General features: G+C 48.6%; 1 protein-coding gene across 5 annotated transcripts in view; it reads left to right on the forward strand.

Moving 5' to 3' along the window:
* The window catches only part of UBE2G2 (ubiquitin conjugating enzyme E2 G2), a 38,050-nt gene extending 34,744 nt beyond the window's left edge, over nucleotides 1-3,306 (forward strand). For all 5 annotated transcript variants that reach the window (XM_005303674.5, XM_005303675.5, XM_005303676.5 and 2 more), the window contains one exon: nucleotides 9-3,306. In XM_005303674.5, coding sequence (XP_005303731.1) covers nucleotides 9-121 — 113 coding nt within the window. In that variant the 3' untranslated portion in view covers nucleotides 122-3,306. The remainder of the gene's footprint in view (nucleotides 1-8) is intronic.
* The last annotated feature ends 22,129 nt before the right edge of the window (nucleotides 3,307-25,435 follow it).

The following is a 25,435-nucleotide window of genomic DNA, read 5'->3' on the forward strand; positions in this document are numbered from 1 at the left end:
CATTTCAGAACCAAATGATGAAAGTGGAGCCAATGTTGATGCCTCCAAAATGTGGCGGGAGGACAGAGAACAGTTTAACAGAATTGCCAAGCAGATTGTGCAGAAGTCCCTTGGGCTTTAAAAACAAAAAAGAAAAGAACGAAACTGCAGTGTTTTGTATTTCTCTCCAGCTGACAGAGAGCAGTGCTTAGTGCTGATACCAAAAAGGCAGCTTTTGTAAAATCGTTGGCCTAATTCTTCCTCTTTATTCTTTTTATTATTTCCCCCCCTTAAAAAGCCTCTGGCTCACAGACTAAAACATGTAGCAAGGAAGTACATTATTAGAACTCAAAAATGGAGTCAGTCCTATTGCAAAGGCTGTTCAATGCTACCTCATTCTGTTGTATTGAAAATCTGGAGACTTTACAAAGCATGAATTTGAGCCTAGCACAGTCTTATACCCATTTGCTGCAATCCACCCCCTGGTCTCACCAGGAAAATGCACAAGCGATTGTGCATTGCCAAGCAGTGGAATCAGTCTTATTCTCCCCAGTCAGTGATTCAGAGCAAAGGTTAGTGAACGAATATGTAAGTAGCTAGGTAGTCAGCATATTCATGTTTGCAGATATTCCCATTTTAGCCAATCTGCCACCAGAACTTGTTCCAGGGAAGAGGAGTTTTAGGTGACCTACTACAACTATCAGCTTTACGTTTCTGCATAACATCGTACCCAGAAATGTGCGCAGAAAGCGAGTCATTTTTAGTTGTGTGATCTCATTGGGAAATTGGAAACAGTGATGATAGTCAACACCAGAGTTCACAAAAAGGTAGCTCAGTGAAGGAGGTTCTAAAACAAGAACACCTTCAGGTTGTTTTAATGTAGGTAGCGATTTTAAGTTTTTTAGCTAAGGTGACTCCTTCTAGATGGCCAGTTCCAGCAATGGCTGGTGCTCTTGGACTCAGCTGTCTAGAATAGCCCAATGTTTTTGTATCATGCTGTCAGTCTAAATCTAGCCTTTGTATCTGCTTTTGCAAAGAAGAGATCTCAATGACTGCTGTAATTACTCCCTAAAAATATTTATTGTAACTTCCAGTTTCAATCAGAGAGGTAGGTCAGGAAATCCAGTCTTTTCGTAAACATTTTGGTCAGCAGTTTTGTTAGGTACCTGTTAAGCTTATAAAAAGCACACAAGAGCTTTTTATAGGGGAAAAGGCAACACACCACATTTATTGAGAATACAACAGTTAGCATGTGTTTTTCAATCTCTCACACACACACACATACACCATGGACACAGTCCTGCCAGTTGATGTTATAGTTACCAGTCCAGACTCTGGATCAATCTAGTGGCCAGCCAGATTGGTTGCAGAGGGGAGCCGGGCTCTGTCATTCGTGATCCGATGCTCCTGGAGTTGTTGGCAAGACGAACCCAAAGCCCCATGGCAAAGCACCCTGTTCTTATAGTTGTTGTTCTCCACTGAAGTCTGTGGATTTTGCTGTGTCAGTTTATGACCGGTTACTCCTCAGCGGGTGTTATCTTTTGATGGCCCAAAACACCTCCAGGAGGGTCATCCTGTCTGGTTTCGATTCAATCAATTATCTTGTGTTTAAGAGTGCTAGCCTTCACCTGAGGGTCGTCAATCTGCCCCTCCTCAACCATGATGCTTGTTGATGGTTCTCTGGCATCTTTGAGTCTCTTCACTTCTCCTCCCTTGGCCATCTGGCTAACAATGGCCTTCGCACCTTATCTTTTCCTGATGCATGCATTCCCCATTCACACAAACAGTTCTTTACAGAAATCTTCAAAAGGTATCAAATAGCAGTATTTTATATTGAACAAGAAAGGCATAATAAATTAGACCTTACTAAATCTTGCAACTATCTTTTCCTACATTCCTACATTCACAGGCCTGGGCCTTTGAAATTCCTCTAATCTAATTAACATAGATACAGACAAAATCCTATCTTTTTACTTACAAGGGAAAGAAAATGGCTAAAAAGCAATATCAACTATCCTATTCATTTATTCTAATAACTTAACCCTTACTAAAAAACATGCAGTGCATATAAGAGAACATAATCAATTGTACAGCACAGTACCTCTGGTACAACATACCTGCATCCTGAAATGCTACGTAGGTCATCTGTGCTCTGAAAATCGTGGGGGGAAAAATGGGCTCAGCTAGTCCTGCTGGGAAAGTAAACCCTTTCCAAGCTATTGTGAGATGATCTGAAACCCTGTTCTGCCAATACTTGATAGAATAGAGCACTGACTTGAGCACTTGTCATGACAGCCCAGATCACCCACACTTCAGGTAGGGAATGTGGATTTTTGACGCTGATCTGATTTAACCCTTACATGCGCAGAAGTTGCTATTTCTAGATGCTAACTGCTCTTGCATCCCTAAGTCAGTGCTGGGGGAGATCCTTATCACTGATGCCATCCCCTAGAGGATGGAAGGATGCACACTTGCAACATTGTTCTACTGACCTTTGTATCGTATGCAGCAGGACAAGGAAGAACCTTCAAAGTACTCATTGTAGTGCCCAGACTGTAAAGCTGGTGTAGGGCACCTTCTGGTGTTCTTGCTTTACAACTGAACCTCTTGTCTAGGACTGAATCTTCTGTAGGCATTTCCAGCAAATATGCTTATGCTGCAAGCAATAACATATGCCTCTGTTGTGTGTGGAATTAAATATTGTTGACTATCTTAAACAGGCTAGGATAGGAGTATCTCTTTTTGAATGAAAAGAACCAAGAAATCAAATTATTGGAATAATTACATTATTGAGAGAGCTTTGCTGAGTAAAATATATGTATATTGTTCTCATTTCAGTATCTGGTGGCTTGCAGTTCATATTGCGTATGCACATGTGCTGCATGTCACTCTAGGATGTCGTCTTTATCCATCACTGAAGAGACTCTGGGCTGGGATAACTTGCTGGATTTACCTCCATTATAGGGAGTAATTCCTCTAGGTTTGGAAGAAGACTAGTTTTGGGTGCAGGAAGATGATGGAGTAGTATTGTACCCAACTAGTATTTGCAAATGTACATGAAGATGTAGCTTTTGTATGTGGAGTGAAGGCATTTTATGCACTAGATAGATGCAATGTAGCTTGTGGAGTACCATAATCACATTAGGAAACAGCTTCCGAAAGGAAGGGGCTGTATGCCTGATTCCAGACAGATTGTGATCAGTCAAGAAAGGGACATGGCAGAATTAGTCTTGTTTTAAAAGCAAAATATTTTTATTCATGTGTATTATGGTGGAACTTAATCTGTATATTGAAAATAAAGTGATATTTTCTCCTTTCGCAAAAGTATAAGAATGTATTTCTCCTCAGTTGTTTCTTTCAGTAGATGAAAAGATAGATAGCCAGGAGAGTCCAGCTTTGACTTGGGCCCCATGTGGGAAAGGATATAGTCCACGGGAGGAGTCTTCAAAAAGACAAAGGGGCATAAGAATTGCCAGGAGCGGTCAGATCCAAGGTCCATCCCATCCAGTATCCTGTCTCTGACTGGACAGCACAAGCTGCTTTAGAAGAAGGTGCAAGAATCCTGCACTGGGCTGAAGGTCTCCTGATCTCTGATAGCAACAGCTCAGCTTAGACATGGGGTTTAATGTCCATTCCAGGATTTGTGTTTGCACTAGCTCTTACGACTCTGGAAATGAGCAATTTGATGTCCATCTCACATTGACTTTCAATGGAAACTGGGCATCCAACTCCCAGTTGTCTTTGGAAAATGGCCACCTCCCCCTGAATCTGTCCTCTCAAAGAGGAAACTGTATTTTTAGTCACATGGATTTCAAAGAAACTAAGCAGTGAAAGGCAGGGCAGATTTGCTACATCAAAATGGCTTAAATCATGATGAAAATGAGTAGTAAAAACACTTTATTTAAATCACCAATTTTAATAACTTCTATTTAGATTTTAAAAAGTTATTTCTCAGTGTTTGGTTTGAGAGCTGAAACTTGCCTTGTTCGGGTAATGCTATCTGTTTGTTCTGATTTCTCATGCTTATGCTATGGCCAAAATAGGTGAATGTTATTTACTGTACTACATAATTTATTCCTTAAAATGTTTAAACTTCAATTAAACATAACACAGCGTGTTAGAATAGTTTTGTACTAGTTGCAAATGAAAAATAAAACTTGATTCAAATACTGTAGGTGAATCAAATAACTGCACAATTGACACTCTTCATCCAGAAAGATCAGAGTACTTCACAAACCTGAGGCACGCAAAGGTCCCATTGCCGAAATGCTTCACCTGTGACGTCGCAGCCATTCTGTGCCAGCAACTCTGCACCTTGTAGACTTCTTACAGCTTAGGAACAGCTTATGGAATTCTATTTGATAAAGCTGCTGCGGTGATATTGGATGGTCTTCAATGAAAGGAGAAATCTTCTTTCCCTTTTAAAAAGAGATTCATGTTCACAAGTGCTGTAATACTAGCCCCTAGTAACAGTTCTGATCAATTTGCCTTTTTCAATCAGAACTTGTTCTCTGGGGAGTGTCAGAACTACAGGTATGGTACAGTGAAATATGCATGCAAGTAACTTTTTAATAATGTTACCTCTCTCTTTGGTGGATTGTTTGCTTTAGGCTTTATTAGTTTAAAAGGATACTAGCAGCATCCTTTTTAAAGGTCCCCCCCCTCTCGCTTTGGCAGAACGTGCACAGTGGGAAATGAGAGGTTCTTTGAAAATACTGTTGTACTAAAGGTGTTGGAACCACATTAAACAGAGTCAGCAGGAGAGCGGGGGGGGGGGGGGGGTGAGGGGGGAAGGGAGGGGAATGGATTCTCACCAGCTTCTTTGCCCAGTTCTGACTTCATAATCAATGTCATGAATTGAAGGCATATGCCTTAAATGGAACAAATGTGCTCAGTTTAGCTTATTCCTTAGGTAAAAGCTCTACCGGTTGTAGAGTTTCTCTTGTGACTTACCATACTTTCCTCTTCCCTTGCCAAAGAGCCCTAGCTCAGTAAGCCTGGAGGTGAGAAGACTACACAGCATGGCAATCCGAAAGTACAGGCATTGTTCATTGAGGTACCCAGGATTGGACATCTTGGCCCTTAAGGAAAGCACCTAAATAAGTGGCCTGATTTTTCTAGGGCGTTGAGCATCCTTATCTTGCTCGGAGGCCAATGGGAGCTGCTGTCTCCCTATTTGAGAAGATAAATAGAGACTTTAGGTTCCAAACTTTAGGCATCCAGCTTTGAACCTGGGGGTAGAACCTTTTCATCAAGTCAGTGGCATTGCTCAGGGTTGAGAATTTGCCATAGCAGATCCATACCTTGGTGGTGTGAGCAATTTCCTAATCACACTGTCTTCTCAAGTGCTGTCCGTGGTACCGTTTAGATTGTAAGCTTTTTGAGGGAGGGACTGTCTTACGAGGTGCCATGGGGTTTGCTTCAGTCTATCATTGCCTTAGGAATCCCACAGGAACATCTAGCTGGCTGACGGGAGGTGCCGATCTGACTGCAGCCCCAGACTGAAGGTAAAACCTTCCCTTGCCCCTTTTCCCCCCTGCACTTTGGCCCATGGTCTAATATCCCCATTGGTCAACCCCCACTTCTCTCCTCATCTCCCTGTGCATGGTTAGAGAATCCTGTTCCTCTGCCCATTTCCAGTGCTGGCTTCCCATGAGCCCAGAGCCAGGCAGGGCTCCCAGCCACTGCAGCACCAGATTTTCCCAGCAGCAGGGCACCAGCACTGGCATTGGGGTCCTCAGGGGCCGTAGGGCTGAGCTCACCACTCTCCAGGCTCTGGCTGGCGTGAGAGGGGAGGGATGGGAAGGATTAGCTCTTCCCCTCCCCCTGGGGAAATAGACTCCCCGAGCATGGTGGGGGGAAGATCCCCCAGAACATGTGACAGGCTAATGAGCCCTTCCATATTCCATTTAATGGGTCCACAAGTCTCACTGGTTTATAATAAACACCCCACACAGCTCCTTCCTATAACTGAGTTCTGCTCAGAATGGGTTTCCCATTTTATCCCACCTCCCCCTGTGGCCCCCAGCACCACCTGGGAAATCCAGCGGCAAATGGGTGCTTTGGGGTGCCCATCTACTCTCTTGATCAGTCAGTTGGTCCCCCAGCCCTCACCTCTCCTTGATGCCCTCTCCCCTAATCTCCAGTGCTGGTGCCAGGATGATCCATCACCCTCCGGATAACCCCCTCTGCCCCACTAGCCTGACACTGGGTGGGGTTCCAGGTTCAGCGTTGGCCTGGCTCCTATCTGGGGCCTTCTGCTCAGCCCCCTATGCACACCTTTGGGCCCTCTGTCCAGCTCCTCATCTGCTACCCTCCCCCCACATACATACACACCACCTCAGGTACTCTGCTTAGTCCCCCCACATGCCTGCTGAGGCGCTCTGCCCAGCCTCCTCTCTGCCAGTCCCCCATGCATCCCCACGTGTGCTCAGCCCAGCACTCTACCCCATGGGTACTATCACTGTGTCCCTCCCCAGCTCCACACAAACAGCCTTGTCCCTCTGCCTCACCTTACTTTCCACAGGCAGTGTCTCAGGCACTCTCCCCACCCCTGCCCAGTTCCTGGCCCTGCCTTACTCCTCTACTGCCTGCCTTCCTCAGAGCCCAGCAGCTGTGGGGACCAGGCAGAACGTCACATGCACTCATTCCCAGCTGCCTCCCAATCAAACAGCCATACATCAAAATGCACTACGGACCATTCAGTGTGCAGTACCAGTCCACATACCAGTTGTGCAGCCACCTAGTGCGCTGTATGATCCCAGCCTGCCTTGCTGCGTGCTAACAGACCATGTTGACAAGCCCTCAGCAAACATGGCACTAGTCCAGGCTCTTCCACTGACCTTGAGCAAAGGTGAGCCTCAGTTTCTCCATCTGTACAATGGGGAGAAGGATCCCCTCCTTTCAACTCCATTGGTGAAAAGTGCCTCATAAGCTAATTGTCTTCTTTTCGGTACACATTCACCCACGGCCAGCCCTCTGCCTATATTTACCATATTCCTGTGGGCTAGCACTGGTCCTGAACTAGTCACAAACAGGGCTCTGAAAATTATATCTGCCTAAGGGGTACATTAACATGTTTTTCCCCACGTGTGTGTGAATGAAGCAATGGCTGATGGGAGAAAGGGGACATGGCCCAGTGGTATAAAAGCCTGGCCCAGCAGGATTGGGGTACAGCTAGGAGAGGGGAAACAGCTCTTAGAGCTACCTGCTCCTTGTCTGCGTCCTGTCCCTGTCCTGACAGCTGCCCTCCTTTTCTCTGCCTTTGTTCTCGTGCTCTTGCTTGTTGGTTTTAATAAACTGGCAAATTTTAACTGCTGGCTCTTGGGAAGATTTCCCCAGAAATCTCATTCATGGTTTCATATAGAACCTCTATGGTCCAGGGAGTTCATAAGCGCCCTTTATACGACAGCCTATAGTGTACTACAGTAAGTCCCTTTAAGACATTCTCTGTGAACTGTTACTGGGTCCTTTTCTGTAGCAAACGAGGAACCTAAAATGGTTCTAAAGCAAAGTAACCCTTCCAGAGAGGCGATGTGTGGCCTCTCAGAAATGCACACAAGTACAGTGATCTGGCTCTAGCAAGGAATGAACCCAGGGCTTGAGCTAACGGAGTAACTGTGTTACCTGGTAGCTGCTTTGCTCTGTTAGCCTCTTGTGTGGACCCTCTGCTAGAAGGGGCCATGGCCCAGTGCTGCACCAATGCACCTTTGAAGTGAACTACTGACAGCGTCATGCCAGACTGATAACGAGCTGATCTTGGGAGGTGATAACACTTTGCTGGCCAGCCTCACAAAAGGAGACAGAGGAGGCAACACTTAAATGGTGCACCTTGTGCCCCAGGAGGTGATTTCAGGGTGCTACAGAACTGACTGTGCTCACAGCTCTCTATAGCCCCATGCCACACTTCTCTGCTTCTCCCCAAAGACAGGGTGTAAATCCCTAACGTCAGAAGTCGGGGAAAGGAAGGAGGAGTGCTTCCTCCATCCACTTCCCCCACCTGCACTCTGAAATCCTTCAAAAACAGAGCCAAGAGTAACTCACTGAGGAGAACTCCACCATCCAAACATGGAGTTCCCTAGAGGTCCATGTTCACTCTCAGGCGAGTGCAGTTCAGGGCTGAGTCATGGCCCATCCCCTATGCTCATTACACAAAATACACCATAGCACAAGTGTGGTAGGTCACAGACTAAGGAGGAAACCTCTTCAGCTTGTAACCCCAGATGTCAGGTCAGGGTGATGATAAAGCCCAGCTGGTTCAGGGCAAGGTTCTCTTCGCAGTTCCAGAAGATGAGTTGATAAAGAGGTGACTGAATTATGATGTTCCTCACAGAGCTATTCAGTGCTGGCACCCACAAATGGCATCTGAAGGAATCTGTCATGAGGGCAGGCTCCAGTGTTCTCATTGCAAGGTGATGAGTCACTCCTGTGCTAGGCCCCAGCCAATCCACAACTGAACTGGCCTGGTGACTCTCAGGGCAGGTATGTAAGCTTCACAGGGGAAACAGCTGCTGAGTCTGTTCCATGTCCGTCCAGGATTGATTGTGGCAGCAGACTCCCTAAGCCTTATCCTGCACCTGCTCTGTCCCTAATCCTGCTTCAGTCTTGCTCCAACCCCTCTCTGGATGCCTGAGTCTGGCTCTGACCACTAGGCCTGACTGTCGTGTTCTAACCACTGAGCCTGACCAGCCTCATCATGGTTTTGAACAATCATCTCCTTGTGTGTTTGAACAGCCCCTGGCACAATGGGGCCCTGGTCTGTGACTGGGCTCATATAACACTACCCGTCATTGAACTTTGGAGAACTATGTGGAGCAGGATTTTATAATGTCCCCTGGGAGCCATGCACTGGGTACACCCCACATTGGTGGTGTTATACGTAAGTATAGCTATCATTTAACAACCCTTCTAGACAAGACTCTCATGCCTACCCACAGAGCGCATATCAGTAACCATTCCTGACCGCCAATAGGAACCCCAAACTCTCATAATTCTCTCCCTTACATGGGAACAAGCCATTGCTAGCCATCAAGTCAGCTTGCCAGGAAAGCCAGGATATTGGGCAACATTTGGATAAGGAAAACCAGAGCAGAGAGTATATAACCAGACCAGATGAGCACCAAGGACGATGAGAGACCAGAGCCCACCTGGCTGCAAACAGAGATGGAAAATCTGAAATAGGTAACTTTAGCGGGCACGTTTGCTCTTTGAAGAGTGCTCTGTTTTCTCTCCTCACACACGCATGCTGCTCAGCTTCCACAAATGTAGCTTATCACAGAGTGGAATGGCTTCTTCACATGCAGGAATTCACTTTGAGAAGTTACACATTTGTGGACCGATCACAACATTCCTGGTGGGATTTGTTGTTTGACATTGTGAATTCTTTATCTGCACATTTTTCCCCATATACAAATGGCCTGTGAGCAGTTCACTGTAAATATATGAGGCCTGATTCTCATTGACGCTGTCTCTTGCCCCCCTGTAGCAGAGTAAAGTGGCCTTAGAGAGGTTATAAATAATTTATGCCCACCTCAAGGGCCTTTTACTTTGCCAACTCAGGGTAAAGAGGGCTTAGTGTAAATAAGAGTGAGGGCCATGATCTTCATACTTCATGTTGTATTAGTTACATGAGTCATTTGGGATTGTTTCACTTATCGGATTATTGTGAATTTCAAATATTACAGTTGAATATATGCTTCGGAATTTTCTGCTAGCAAATAGTCCAGTGTCTGAGCTCAAAAGAAGTTTTTCCCAAGTGTTTGTGCCGTATATCTCAGGCACTTAACTGTTCCCTGAAAGCAAATATGAAAGGGTTGGGAAAGTGGTCAAACTGCAATTCAGCTAGCGAGTCACAGTGATATCTGTGGCATTTTTCTCCCACTTCAGTCAGCTTTCTCAAAATGTCGATGTTTGTTACCGTGCTTTCTATTATCTAGAAAATCTTTGGGAGAGTGTGAGAATAGAAATATTCCTGCATTCAAATGCAATTTTGTCAGGCCCTCTTGCTGAATTGGCAATATTGATTAGGACCTAGGGGCTAGATCCTCAGCTGGGGTAAACTGGCAAAGCTCCTTTGATCTCCACTGTGTGATGGAGCAGAATATTTGAGATACAGTGTGTGACTGTCATTAAAGTCTATAGTGCTGTGTACTGATACCAGGGTGCAAGGTAAGGTTGCTTATACACCACTTTTGAGCACTTATCTGTGCAACCTGAATGTTTTCTTAATGTAGTTTTTGTAGCCTTGTTTGAAAGGCAAAACAAACCCATGATCTGTCACTATTTGGCTAGACACGTTCACTGTGCTGTCCCCCACACACAATGTGCTGTCAGCATCAGGAGGTCTACTATGCACCTTTGAAGGCTTTGTTCAATTCACACTTTAACAACCATGCTGTGGCTGAGGCAGCTTTGCAGCTGTTAGCCAGGCATGTGCTGCACAGCCTCCCCGTGCTTAAAACAAGTTGCTTTAAAAATCACGCACTGGATACTGCACATAGAATCATAGGACTGGAAGGGACCTTGAGAGGGCATCTAGTCCAGTCCCCTGCACTCATGGCAGGACTACATATTATCTAGACCAAGGGTTCTCAACCTTTTTCTTTCTGAGCCCTCCCCCCCCCCCCAACATGCTATAAAAACTCCACAGCCCACCTATGCCACGATAACTGGTTTTCTGCATATAAAGCCAGGGCCTACATGAGGAGATACAAGTAGGGCAGTTGCTCAGGGCCACATGCCACAGCAACCCCCACGAAGCTACATTACTCAGGCTTCGACTTCAGCCCTGGGTGGTGGGACTTAGGGCCTAGGCTTCAGTCCCATGGAGTGGGGATTCGGCTTTTTACCCTGGACCCCAAGGAGTCTAACACTGACTCTACTTAGTGGCCCCCCAAAACCTGCTCGCAGGTCCCCAGGGGGCCCAGACCCCTGGTTGAGAACCACTGATCTAGATCACCCTGCCAGGTGTTTGTCTAACCTGCTCTTAAAAATCTCTAATGATGGAGATTCCACAATGGCCCTAGGCAATTTATTCCAGTGCTTAACTACCCTAATAGTTAGAAAAAAAACTTCCTAATGTCTAACCTACACCGCCTTGCTGCAATTTAAGCCCATTGCTTCTTGTCCTATCCTCAGAGGTTAAGAAGAACAATTTTTCTCCCTCCTCCTTGTAACAATGTTTTATGTACTTGAAAACTGTTATGTCCCCCCTCAGTCTTCTCTTCTCTAGACTAAACAAACCCAATTTGTTCAATCTTCCCTCATTTCCAGACCTTTCATCATTTTTGTTGCTATTCTCTGGACTTTTTCCAATTTGTCCACAGCCTTCCTGAAATGTGGCGCCCAGAACTGGACACAATACTCCAGTTGAGGTCTAATCACCATGGAGTAGAGCGGAAGAATTACTTCTCGTGTCTTGCTTACAACACTCCTGCTAATACATCCCAGAACGATGTTTGCTTTTTTTGCAACAGTGTTACTCTGTTGACTCATATTTAGCTTGTGATCCACTATAACCCCCAGATCCCTTTCCACAGTACTTCTTCCTAGGCAGTCATTTCCCATTTCGTATGTGTGCAACTGATTGTTCCTTCCTAAGTAGATTACTTTGCATTTGTCCGTATTTCATCCTATTTACTTCAGACCATTTCTCCAGTTTGTCCAGATCATTTTGAATTTTAATCCAATCCAATCCTCCAAAGCACTTGCAGTACCTCCCAGCTTGGTATCATCTGCAAACTGCAATTCCCAAATCTTCATAACTCAGTCAAATCACAGCTGATTTTCACCCAAACACCACACCACTGCTCCACAACAAAGGCTATTTCACTGCCAAATTTCAACTCTATCTCCATTGCTTTGTTGTTCAAGCTGTTCAAAAACAGGTGATAAGATTAATTTGACTCAGGAAAAAAAATGGATCTTTCCCTTCAGTCACAAAACCAGTAGAATGATGTCTGCTCAAAATTTACAACAAGAATAAGCCAAAACTTTCTGGCAGAGAGCAAGTATGGAAAATTTCATCCCGCAAAAGCAAAGCTTCAGGAAGTTCTGAGATGTTGAAAAGGAGCGGTTACAATGGAATTGCCTAGGCAACCTTAATGCTAAACTAGTGCGCCAACTAGAATGAAACCACTACAAATTAAAGGAGGCCGACACCCTGTCACTGCAATGGGGTTAGAAATCCATTACAGCAAGTTTGCTGTTAACCTTGTAAGATGGGTCCAGACAAATACCACAGGGAGAGTGGCTTAAGATAGGAACATGCAAAAATGGTGCGTTTAACAAACATAGCCACAAGGTGGTGCCTAATGCTTGTCTCTGTGAGGGAAGAAATGATTGTTGAGAAGAGTTCATTGAGAAACAGAATAAAAACTCTTTTATGTTACAGAATCAGTGTAAGGGGAAGAAGGTGTGGACTGTATACACTGGTTTGGTTCCAAACAGACCCCACCCCACTCTCTGAGCACTGATTTTCTCAGCAGTCTTCTGTGAAGCTGGCCGTTGTCCTAAGGCACGGGTGGGCAAACTTTTTGGCCCGAGGGCCACATCTGGGTGGGGAAATTGCATGCATGGCCATGAATGTAGGGCTGGGGCAGGGGGTTCGGGTGCAGGAGGGAGTGAGGGGTGTGGGAGAGGGTGCAGGAGGGGGCTCAGGGCAGGGGGTTGGGGTGCAGAAGGGGTGCGGAGTGGAGAGAGCTCAGGGCAGGGGGTTGGGGTGCAGAAGGGGTGCGGGCCACAGGAGGGGGCTCAGGGCAGGGGGTTGGGGTGCAGGGTGAAGGAGGGGTTAGGGGTGTGGGTTCTGGCCTGGCGCCACTTACCTTGAGTGGCTCCGGAGTGGCAGCGGCATGCAGCGGGGCTACGGCAGGCTCCCTGGCCCCGCGCCGCTCCTGGAAGTGGCAGGCACCATGTCCCTGGAGAGAGGGGGGCAGAGGGCTCCATGCACTGCCCTTGCCTGTGGGTACCTCCCCCGAAGCTCCCATTGGCTGCAGTTCTCTGTTCCCGGCCAATGGGAGCTGCAGGGGGTGCTGTCTGGAGGCGAGGGCAGTGCACGGAGGCCTCTGCCCTCCCCGCCAAGGGGAGCCTGCCTTAGCCCCGCTGTGCCATGGGGCTGGCAATCCCGTGGGCTGGATCCAAAGCCCTGACAGGCCGGAACCGGCCTGCGGGCCATAGTTTGCCCACCCCTGTCCTAAGGGGTCTTGATTCTCCACTTGTGTACATGGGAGTGAATCAGGAGAAATTCTGTGGAGGCAATGGAATCACGGCAGTGTGAAAATGGCATAAGGGAGAGGAGAATCAGGCCCATCATCTTAACAGACCAATCCACAAAAGTCAAAGTCCCAGACTGATCGGAACATGCCACCGGCTGCAAGCTACTTTGGCGATACCGGTAGCCATACGCCCAGCCAAGCTGGTTGCTCAGAGGGGCAAAGGCTAGTGAACAGATTGCAGAGGCAGCAGTGCTGAGCTGGTCAGGATTAGGGGGCTAATAGGGTCCTGCTTAGACTTAACTCCTAGAGGGCTGCAGGGTGTGGTGAGGCAGCTAAGTTTGGCAGCAAGGTCTGAAAGGGAGCTGCTTTCTGCAGCATGTGTCAAAAGCAGCCCCAGGCTAGACCCAATTCCCTCTGGGAGAACACAGTGCTCAGCTTGAAGATTGGCCGTTGCTAACATAGGATGCCAAAGCCCTCCAGTGCACCCACCATCCTCTTCCCGCTGTTGTCTTAGCAAATCCCAGGGTAACCGATGCACCATGTTTGGTTAGAAAACGCTGGCAGGTTGGAATGGCAGAGTTTCTCTCTCACACAGTCGCACTCGTTTGGCTGGGGGGACCATGACATGGGGGAGAATCGGGCTCTTTGACTTGTCTGACGTTTCCTTCAGTCCCTCTTGCTCACAAACGGCTTGTTCATCATCCCTCAAACTTCCCCGACTCATGCACTGGTGGGCGATGAAGAAAATAGATTGCAGTTGTCACCGTTTCAGGGTAACTGCACCTGTACCACCCTCCATGGCCCACTCCAGGAGCACCTGATCAGGTCACTGGACTCCAGCCCTCACCTGTCTCTGGCCAGGGACCTTTGTCCCACTCCCTTTGGACCAGGGGTTTAAGTGCCACACAAACCATCCTTGAGTGACAGGGCTCTGTCTTCCAAACCCCGCCCTGCAGGTGCCTGCGTGTGCCGTTACGGACAGATGACAGCAAGCGCTAGTCAGTATACATACTTGCAGGATTCATCCTTTACAAGGAAAGGAATAATCTTTTTTATACCTGTGACAAAGTTCCTCCTCTATCTTGGTGGGTCCTGTGCTTATTGGCGGATTTTCTTGCTTCAGAGATTCACCATGTGGGTTGGGGGAACAGCCCAGAGACCTTCCCCTTTGGAAGAACCCACAGTCCAGGTCAATTGGGAGGTTTGGGGGAACCCGGGCCCGCCCTCTACTCCGGGTTCCAGCCCAGGGCCCTGTGGACTGCAGTTGTCTATAGTGCCTCCTGTAACAGCTGCATGATAGCTACAACTCCCTGGGCTACTTCCCCATGGCCTCCTCCAAACACCTTCCTTATTCTCACCACAGGACCTTCCTCCTGGTGTCTGATAACGCTTGTGCTCCTCAGTCCTCCAGCAGCACGCCCTCTCACTCTCAGCTCCTTGTGCCTCTTGCTCCCAGCTCCTCACACTCGCCCCACAAATTGAAGTGAGCTCCTTTTAAAACCCAGGTGCCCTGATTAGCCTGCCTTAATTGATTCTAGCAGCTTCTTCTTAATTGGCTCCAGGTGTCCTAATTAGCCTGCCTGCCTTAACTGGTTCTAGCAGGTTCCTGATTACTCTAGTGCAGCTCCTGCTCTGGTCACTCAGGGAACAGAAAACTACTCATCCAGTGACCAGTATATTTGCCCTCTAACAGACTCCTGTACCCCACTGGTCTGGGTCTGTCACATATCCCTCCCTCCTGCTCAACGCCAAGGGGTTGGGCAGCTTGGGACGCCAGACAGTGCACATGTGACAAGCCATCAGCGTTGCCATGACGGCTGCCTGCTCTGTGTTGCACACGGAACTGGAAAGGTTGGAGAGATAAGAACTATCTGGTCACCCTTGTGTTTTTCTCCCTGTTCTGCTGCATCCATTGAAGAGGGGCATGGTCGGTCAGGAGGACAAATTTGCGACCGAACAGGTAGTAGCGCAATGTTTCCATGGCCCATTTTACAGCGAGGCATTCTCTCTCCACCACTGCATATTTTTGTTCCCTTGGAAGGAGTTTCCAAATGAGGTATAGAATTGGGTGTTCCTCCTCCCTGACCATCTGTGATAGAACGGCCCCCCAACCCTACTTCCGATGCATCCATCTGCAGGATAAACTCCTTGGTGAAATCAGGGGCTATCAGTACGGAGTTACTGCAGAGGGCAGTCTGTAGGTCTGTGAATGCTTCCTCTGCTGCGTCAGATCATCTCACCAGATCAGGTCCACGGGCTCTCACTAGGTCTGTCAGGGGGCTTGCCCTTGTGGCAAAGTGGGGATAAATTGTCGGTAATACCCCACCACACCTAAGAACGCCTGGACTTGTTTCTTGCGACTTGGTCGGGGCCAATTTTGGATGGCCTCTAGCTTGTTCACTTGGGATTTTACCAGACCTTTTCCCACAATGTAGCCAAGATATCTGGCCTCTGTAAACCCTACAGCACACTTGGCAGGGTTTGCTGTAAGGCCAGCTCGCCTGAAGGTATCGAGGACTGCCTCCACCTTCTCCAGGTGGGTTTCCCAGACTGGGGTATGAATGACCACATCGTCCAAGTAGGCAGCAACATAACTGTTATGCGGGTGTAATAGCTTGTCCATGAGGCTCTGGAAGGTAGCTGGGGCCCCATGTAGTCCAAAAGGGAGGACAGTATAGTGAAAAAGACCCTCTGGTGTAGAGAACGCAGTCTTTTCCTTTGCGTCTTCTGCAAGGGGAATCTGCCAGTACCCCTTTGTCAAGTCTAGGGTAGTCAAGTACCGGGCATTACCCAGAAGGTCCACTAGCTCATCTATGCAAGGTACGGGGTATGCGTTGAACTGGGATACTTTGTTTAGTCGCCAGAAGTCTTTGCAAAATCTTGTGGTGCCATCAGGTTTGGGCACCAGCATGATTGGGCTGGACCACTGACTGTGGGATTCTTCGATGATCCCCAACTCCAGCATTTTTTTTTACTTCTGCTTTTATTTCCTCCCTTTTTGCCGCTGGCACCCGATAGGGCCTCATTGTTACTCTGGCCCCAGGGTTCGTGATGATGTGGTGATATGTCTCGGTTGTTTGACCCAGTTTTGTCGAGAACACATCTTGGTTCCGGAAGATCATCTCAGACACCTCATTCTTCTGGTCTGGTGTTAAATCGGGAGACACTCTCACCTGTTTGGAAGGCTTGTTTTCCTGGGTTAGGTCTTTTTGGACCGTTGTGCATGCCTCTTGTGCATGCCAGGGTTTCAGAAGGTTAACATGATAAATCTGTTCTTGTTTTCTGCGTCCTGGCTGCCGCACCTTGTAGGTTACTTCCCCCACCGGTCCAACCACCTCATAGGGCCCCTGCCATTGGGCCAGAAGCTTGCTTTCTGCCGTTGGTACCAACACCATAACCCGATCCCCTGGTTGGAACTGTCGCACTTTTGCCTGGCGATTGTAATGGGTTCTCTGGGCCTCCTGTGCCTTCTCCAAATGTTCCCGTACAATAGGGGTAACCCGGGCTATCTGGTCTCGCATCTGCATTACACGCTCTATTATATTTCTCCCCTCATTGGGTTCCTCTTCCCAGATCTCTTTGGCGATATCTAGTATGCCTCGGGGGTGACGCCCGTATAATAACTCGAAGGGGGAAAACCCAGTTGAGGCCTGAGGTACCTTCCGGATAGCGAACATAAGGTAGGGTAGAAGGGTGTCCCAATCCTTCCCATCCCGACTTACCACCTTCCTTATCATAGCCTTGAGGGTTCGGTTAAACCTTTCTACCAACCTATCAGTCTGCGGATGGTAGACCCAAGTTCTCAGGGTATGTATATGGAACAGTGTACAAAGGTCCTTCATTAGCTTCGACATAAATGGGATTCCTTGATCGGTTAATATCTCCTTCGGTAGCCCCATTCGGGCAAAGATTCCCACCAGTTCTTTGGCTATAGTTTTAGGGGCATGTTCCACAGAGGGATGGCTTCTGGGTAGCGAGTAGCATAGTCCAAAACAACAAGTATATATTGGTGGCCCCGAGCCGTCTTCTCCAGGGGTCCCACTAGGTCCATGGCTATTCGCTTGAAGGGGACCTCTATGATGGGAAGGGGTACTAAAGGTGCCCTCAAGTGGGGACGGGGACTGTGCAGCTGACACTCCGGGCAGGAGGCACAGTACCTCTGCACTTCTTCATGTACTCCGGGCCAGAAGAACCGTCATAGGACTCGTGCCAGGGTCTTCTCTACCCACAAATGCCCCCAAAAAAGATGACTATGAGCAAGACTTAATACAGCGTTCTGGTGTTTTTGAGGTACTAGGATCTGCTGTACCTTCTGCCCCTGTACTGGTGCAACCCAGTATAAGAGATCCTTCTTCATTATGAAATAGGGTCCTGGTCCCTGGGTTTTCCCTTCCATGGGGACCCCATCTATTTCAGTCACCTCCTTCCTAATGTTGTCATACCTTGGGTCTTCTGCCTGGTCCCATCCAAAATTTCCTCTCCCAGGCTAATCTGCCCAAGATCTAGGGGCCCAGTCTCTGTTGCCTCTACTGGTTCAGAAGCATTAGGGTGGGGGTCAGACTCAGGTGCTTCTCCCTCCTGCGTGGCCTCCTTTTCAGCTGCGCGGGTCCGCCTACCTACAAGAGCGACCCTCTGGCTTTGGGTCAGTATTCGGGTTCCCAAGCCCTTAGCTGCCCTTCTTTCCCTTTTTGTCTTTCTACCCTGTCTGGGAGTGGAGAACAAATCTGGGGATATTTCAGAGACGATTGGGGGTTGACAGTCTGCTGTGGATGCCTCACCAATGTTAGGGTCCCCATCTTTCTCCAATCCCCCTACTGGGAGTAAGTTTCCAAACCCTGGGAAGTCCCTCCCTATGAGCACCGTGTATGGGAGTTTAGGGACTACACCTGCTGCTACCTCAGTAGTGTTCCCTTGGATCTTGATTTTTACTGGGATGGTGGGGTAGTAACTAACTGTCCCATGGACACATGTTATCCCCGTACGTTTAGCCTGCAGCAGCTGACTATGCTTCACAAGCTTCCCTGAGATAAGCGTGATAGCACTCCCTGAATCAACCAGTGCCGTGGTCCCTACCTCATTTAGTTTCACTGGTCTGGTATACATATGTGGGGTTAGTGAGACCCCCACAAGGTGGATTAGGGAGCATGGATCTGCCCAGTTCCCCAGGTTACACTGCCTAGGCTCCTCAGCATTGGGACACTGTGCAGCTATGTGTTCCCACTCCCCGCAGGCATAACATCTGTATGGAGCCCTAGGCGTTCCCCGGTCTCTTGGTTTGGGCAGTCTAACATCACGATCTTCTTCTCCCTCAGTGCTCCGACTCTTTGTGGCCTCTGATGGGCCTTCAGCCACTCTCTTTTTCCACCTGGGCCCTCCTGGTGGCCCAGTCACCCGAACTTTAGGGCTTGGTGCTGCTAGTTTAACCCGGGGTGCCTCTTCACTTAACTGGTCGGGTTAGCTCCCTCGCTGTCCTTCGCCTCTCTACCAGGGCGACAACCTCGTCATAGGTGGAGGGTTCGTTCCGGCTTACCCAGGCACGAAGGTCTGTAGGTAGTCCCCTCATGTATCAGTCGATGACCAGAACCGCTAGTATCTCTTCTGGACTCCGGGACTCTGTTTGCAACCACTTTTGTGCAAGATGGATGAGGTCATACAATTGGGACCGCGGGGTTTTGTCTTCCTGGTACCTCCAACTGTGATACTGCTGGGCCTGCACTGCTGTCGTTACCCCAGATCTGGCCAGGATCTCTGCTTTCAGCTGGGGGTAGTCTGCTGCAGCCTCGTCAGGCAGATCATGGTAGACCACTGATCTCGAGGCCAGGCCTCCCGTAGGGCTGTCCTCTCAAAGGCCAGAAGGTATACCTCTACATCATCCTCCCGTGTCATTTTCTGCAGCCAATGGCTGACTCGTATGAGCCGCGTCCCATCATGGCCACGATTCAGCTCTGTAAGGGTCTTTACCTGGTTTACCAGTTCCCGCAGCATAGCTCGGGCTTGAGCAGGCTGGTCCATCAGCAGGCGATTAGTCTGTTGCTGCAGCCACACTGCCTCCTGTTCGGCGGCTGCCTGGACACGGGTAGCCTCCTGCTGGGCCGCCGTAGCTTGCATCAGTACCCACACTACGTCATCCATTGTGGTGAAAAAAATAAACCCTCTCCCTTGTTGTTGTTGTTTTTTTTATCACCCTCCTTCTTCCGCCACGCTGTGCACCCCAAGATCCCACTCCTGACACCAGTGTGACAAAGTTCCTCTTCTATCTTGGTGGGTCCTGCGCTTATTGGTGGATTTTCTGGCCTCAGAGATTCACCATGTGGGTTAGGGAACAGCCCAGAGACCTTCCCCTCTGGAAGAACCCACAGTCCAGGTCAATTGGGAGGTTTGGGGGGAACCCGGGCCCGCCTTCTACTCCGGGTTCCAGCCCAGGGCCCTGTGGACTGCAGTTGTCTATAGTGCCTCCTGTAACCGCTGCATGACAGCTACAACTCCCTGGGCTACTTCCCCATGGCCTCCTCCAAACACCTTCCTTATTCTCACCACAGGACCTTCCTCCTGGTGTCTGATAATGCTCAGTCCTCCAGCAGCACACCCTCTCAGCTCCTTGCACCTCTTGCTCCCAGCTCCTCACACTCACACCACAAACTGAAGTGAGTTCCTTTTAAAACCCAGGTGCCCTGATTAGCCTGCCTTAATTGATTCTAGCAGCTTCTTCTTAATTGGCTCCAGGTGTCCTAATTAGCCTGCCTGCCTTAACTGGTTCTAGCAGGTTTCTGATTACTCTAGTGCAGCCCCTGCTCTGGTCACTCAGGGAACAGAAAACTACTCATCCAGTGACCAGTATATTTGCCCTCTAACAGACTCCTGTACCCCACTGGTCTGGGTCTGTCACATATCCCACACACCCCTTTTATTTTAAGTCTGGTAATTATTCTTCAGTTCCTAAACCAGTAACAAAATGTGAGATCTCTGAAACCCATTTCTCTCCTGGCTGGGCCTTTCTGATCTTAACTGCCTGGGCCTACAGAACATTGCGACGAAAAACTATGTAGAAATGTCCGTCTGTTAGAAGTAGAATTGTCTCTAGGATCTAGAGAACTGTCTATGTGGCCAGTTGAGGATTTTCATTCTGTGTCAATGGTTTATTCATTATTTGTTGTTTCCAATATTTTTGTGTCTTTGCACTATTCCACTGACTATATTTTAAGTCAGGGGTTTCTGCATTATGTCTCTCTCATTTATTTCTCTCTGATTTATAGAATCATAGGACTGGAAGGGACCTTGAAAGATCACCTAGTCCAGTCCCCTGCACTCATGGCAAGACTAAATATTACCTAGACCATCCCTGACAGGTGTTTGTCTAACCTGCTCTTAAAAATCTCCAATGATGAAGATTCCACAACCTCCGTAGGCAATTTATTCCAGTGCTTAAACATCCGGACAGGAAGTTCTTTCCTAATATCCAACCTAAACCTCCCTTGCTGCAATTTAAGCCCATTGCTTCTTGTCCTAACCTCAGAGGTTAAGAAAAACAATCTTTTTCTCCCTCTTCCTTGTAACAAACTTTTACGTACTTGAAACTATCATGTCCCGTCCCCCCCAGTCTTCTTTTTTCCAGACTAAACAAACCCAGTTTGTTCAATCTTCCCCCATAGGCCATGTTTTCTAGACCTTTCATAATTTTTGTTGCTCTTCTCTGGACTTTCTCCAATTTGTCCACATCCTTTCTGAAATGTGGCACCCAGAACTGGACACAATACTTCAGTTGAAGCCTAATCAGCACGGAGTAGAGTGGAAGAATTACTTCTTGTGTCTTGCTTACAATACTCCTGCTAATACATCCCAGAATGATGTTCACTTTTTTTTGCAACAGCGTTACACTGTTGACTCATATTTAGCTTGTGATCCACTATGATCCCCAGATCCCTTTCTGCAGTACTCCTTCGTAGGCAGTCATTTCCCATTTTCTATGTGTGCAACTGATTGTTCCTTCCTAAATGGAGTACTTTGCATTTGTCCTTATGGAATTTCATCCTATTTACTTCAGACCATTTCTCCAGTTTGTCCAGATCATTTTGAATTTTAATCCTATCCTCCAAAGCACTTGCAATCCCTCCCAGCTTGGTATCGTCTGCAAACTTTTTAAGAGTACTCCCTATGACATTATCTAAATCATTTATGAAGATATGGAACAGAATTGGACCCAGAACTGATCCCTGCAGGACTCCACTCGTTATGTCAGAGGTGGCCAATGCCTGAGAAGGAGCCAGAATTTACCATTGTACATTGCCAAAGAGCCACAGTAATACATCAGCAGCCCCCCCATAAGCTTCCCACCCTGCTCCCAGTGCCTCCTGCCTGCTGGCAGCCCCCAACAATCAGCGCCTACTCCCCCTCCTCCCCGCAATCAGCTGTTTCACATGCGCAGGAGGCTATGGGGGGAGGGGGGAGTGGGGAGGAACAAGGGCATGGCAGGCTCAGGGGACAGGGCAGGGACCTTGGGGGAAGGGGTGGAGTGGGGGCAGGGCTTGGGGCAGAGCAGGGGGTTGAGCAGTGAGCGCCCCACAGCACATTGGAAAGTTAGCATCTATAGCTCCAGCCCTGGAATCAGCACCTAGATAAGGAGCAGCATATTAAGCTCTGAAGAGCCACATGCGGCTCCAGAGCCACTTGTTCCTTCCCTATTTTAGCCTCTTCTGATCCTACCTCATTTTCACTGGTAGTCAGTATGTATCAGTTGAAGCTTTTTAAATGCCAGTAAAATCCATGAAAGGAAAAAGGACGGTGTGCTGTGAAGATGGCAATATTTGTGCCAGTGCCCAAAATTTCTCCTGTTCTTCCACTATTAAGGGAGTCCCAATGTGTTTCCCACAGGTTTATCAAGGTTCCATTTTTTTTTAAATTCATTCCGTCAAGAATGGCATTCTAAGCCCCAGTTCTATCAGCTGCATTCTGTGCCACTAATCGAGGCAGGTGTATTCAAATCTCTATGAATGAGAGAGACCCAATGCCACATGTGTAAGTAGGCACAAAATACTGGCATTAAGAAGAGAAAACTGAGTCTTGAGCTGCTGAAAGAATTTAAAATATTGTAGTTCAAAAAGTGAGATGTATTTTTCTGATGTTCTTGGAAGGCCTAATTAGCACAGGCCTGCTCAAAGATTGACTCCTTCCCATGGGACTCTGTTGGCAAGCAGCCCGTTTCTTCAGGCTGGAGTTTCAGCGGAGTCATTTTTTGCTCTCGTGGCAAATTTCCCTCCTTGCTAAAATCGTGGTAGAGGCCTTGAGGGCATTCAGAGCCCTTGCAACTGTTGCTCTGTTCCATACATCAGACCCATTTGGGATCCTGCCATGTTAGTTGTCTCCATCTTGAATAGCAGATGATTTAAGAGGCAACGGAAACGCCTCATGTGACTTTTTAATGTGGATTCCGCCCCATGTGATGTGAGTGAAAAGGAAGCTAAGATTAGTGGGTATGCTCGTATAGTATTACGATTCATTATGTGTATCATTAGATTATTACAAGGGCATGTACTTTTGTTTGCAGTGCATGTGTATACTGCTGCAAAGCACTACCAGAATTGACAGCCCCCTGTGTATTCCCCCTGGGAATGTTGGGTCGTGTCATTGTAAAGGATGTGTGAATGGGTTCAGAGGCAATACCTATCACCCAGCCCCATGCCCAGCGTAGTGTAGAGGTGCTGAGATACCACACAAGAGGCATTTCCAGTGTTGCCAGGGAAGTGCTAGAAATCGTCCCTCGTGGGTAAGAAGGAGGGGCTTGTGGGTAAAGCACTGAGCTGGGACTCGGGAGATCTGTGTTCAGCTTCTGGCTCTGCTACAGGCTTACTGCGTGGCCTTGGGCAAAGCGATTCATTTCGCTGTGCCTTAGCTCCCTGCCTGGGAACTCGCTGTGACACTCACCAAGCTGGATAGGAGTGTTGGTGGCTGAATCCATCCATTCCAGGGTCGGCTCCAGGCACCAGCGTAGCCTGGGGTGGCCAGTGAAGAGGGCGGCATGTCCTGCCATTCGGCAGCAATTCGGCAGTGGGGCTGTCACTCCCTCTGGGAGCAAAGGACCTGCTGCGGAATTGCCGCCGATCGCGGATTTATTTATTTATTTTGTGTGTGTGTGCTTGGGGCGGCAAAAACGCTAGAGCCGGCCCTGATCCATTCCTGCCTGCAAGGTGCTCAGATAACATAGTGAGGTGCCCACAGTCAGAGTTTAGATTGACAGTCTGTGCTCACAAGCTGTCCAGCCCATCTTGATCCTCCTGAGCATAGATACAAACCTGAACGTCTGGCGCTTATGCCCATCATGGGTAATTTCCCAGTATCTCTGCTCGCATGCAAAGTGATCCAGTGGGCCTCATTCCCCACAGCCCTGCAGCTTGTGTCGTCATTAACACCTGTGCCAAGTGGGTGTCAGACACTGCTCTCCTAATTCGTTGGCACTGGCTGCACTGGGGCAGGCTAGTGGAGAATCGGCCCAGTAGCTGGGTGTCATGGATCCACAGGATTGGTGCTGTGGCTCCAGCTTTGGAACAGCCTCTGGGAGGAACCCTTTCAGTGTGCCAGACTCCCCAGGGCTCTCACTCTTCCTCCAGGGTAAGTCACATGGCTTCACCTCCTCCTTCGGCTGGAGCTTCACACAACGAGCTGTGTTCTGTGAGTCCCACAGAGACGACCCCGGAGGGAGACTTGTACAGTCTTAGGGAGCAGCGCATCTCCGCCGTCAGCATCTGCTGTGCCATTCTGCCAATGCTGTACAACAGGAGAGTTTATTAGTCGACTGGAACACAGCATTGGAAGCCCTTGGTTAGCATGGAGAAAAGAAAATTACAGCAGAGTCCATGCTGGTCAGCACAGAGCCCCAAGCCCTGTCCCCCTGACCTCTGTGTGTCCCAGTTCAGGTGTGTGCCCAGAACCTCAGTAGCCAACCTTTAACCACCCCCAGCACCTCCCCAGCTCTTTTTCTCCAGCGGGGCAAACACTGCTTGGCTCCCTGCAGAGAGGTATCCAAGTCCCGGTGATTGGAGTTGCAACTTCTCAAAAGCTCCATTGATAAGTCCTAGACAGCTAGCAGCCATACGTATCTTAATCTCTTATCCTGTGCAGGGAGCAAGCAATCCTTCCTACTCCCTAGGTAACACTGAGGCACATAGGGGAAACGGGGGCACACACAAGCTTCATACAAATATTACAAAAAATCCCCACTTTGTCACACTGGGAGGTGGTGAGCTTCTAGGGGCCCCTTGCAAGTGCAGCTGGAAAAAAACAGAGTTGTGCCATGTGTAAATTTATTCCCTAAAACTGAATGTTCTCTATATCCCCAGCCTTTGCTACAACAGCAATTAAAATCAGGGAACACCCTGTAGCAGTCCTATATAAGGGAGGAAGCTGGCAGGCGTCCTTTGTAGAAACCCCTCAAGAAATAGAATGTAAATGCCAATAATTGCAGTGCTGAAGGATATGGCAGCGTAACAATATAAAGCAGGGAAATCGGGTGTTGCACACAATATAACATAGGAACAAAGCTTTTATGGGCCGTTTATCTGTCAAGGCTCACGTTATAGTATTGATGGCAGGAGATTTTTCAGCTTCGCTTTTGCTGAACCAATCGCAGGGTCAAGCCAAGGCCCCTACACAGAAATGATAGGGTTAATTATACCTGGCTGTTGTCCATGTGCCTCTTCTGAGTGGCACCACTCCTTATGGACTGGTGGTCTCCAGCTGGTCGCCTATATTCCCTCAGATTTGGCCTCCTGCCTCCCCTTGTGATGGAGGTGCAGTGGGAAAAACCTGAGGGAGAAGCAGGGTGGCCAGCACTGCTCCTTCTCACTGCTACCATGGGACTGGCTCTGGCACTAGGGCTCCCCGTGGGGACCTGCTCGGCCTCACCCACTTCCAGCAGCTTGGGTCTTCTCTGCTGTGGCTGCAGGACTCGCTCAGCGACACCCTCCACAGCTTCTATAAGTCCAGGGAGCTGCATTGAGGGCCCACACAGGGGAGGGGCAACTGAGAACCCTGGGGGCAGATATGAGGGGGTTTGGTTTAGGGCCAGTAATAGATTAATCCAGCCCTGGGCTGGGAGAGCGGCCCCGGTACAGCAGGGAGCTCTGGCCAGCACAGCAACCATGGCGATGGGCAGTAGATAATGCAGCAGAGCCTGGAACTCAGCCCTCCCAGCCAGGGGCCTTCCTTTGGGATGAGGAGCCTGGTGGGGGGGAGGGGAGTGGGGGCTGCTCAGG

The sequence above is a fragment of the Chrysemys picta genome, chromosome 9, assembly GCF_011386835.1.
Source record: "Chrysemys picta bellii isolate R12L10 chromosome 9, ASM1138683v2, whole genome shotgun sequence".
Classification (NCBI taxonomy): domain Eukaryota; kingdom Metazoa; phylum Chordata; order Testudines; family Emydidae; genus Chrysemys; species Chrysemys picta.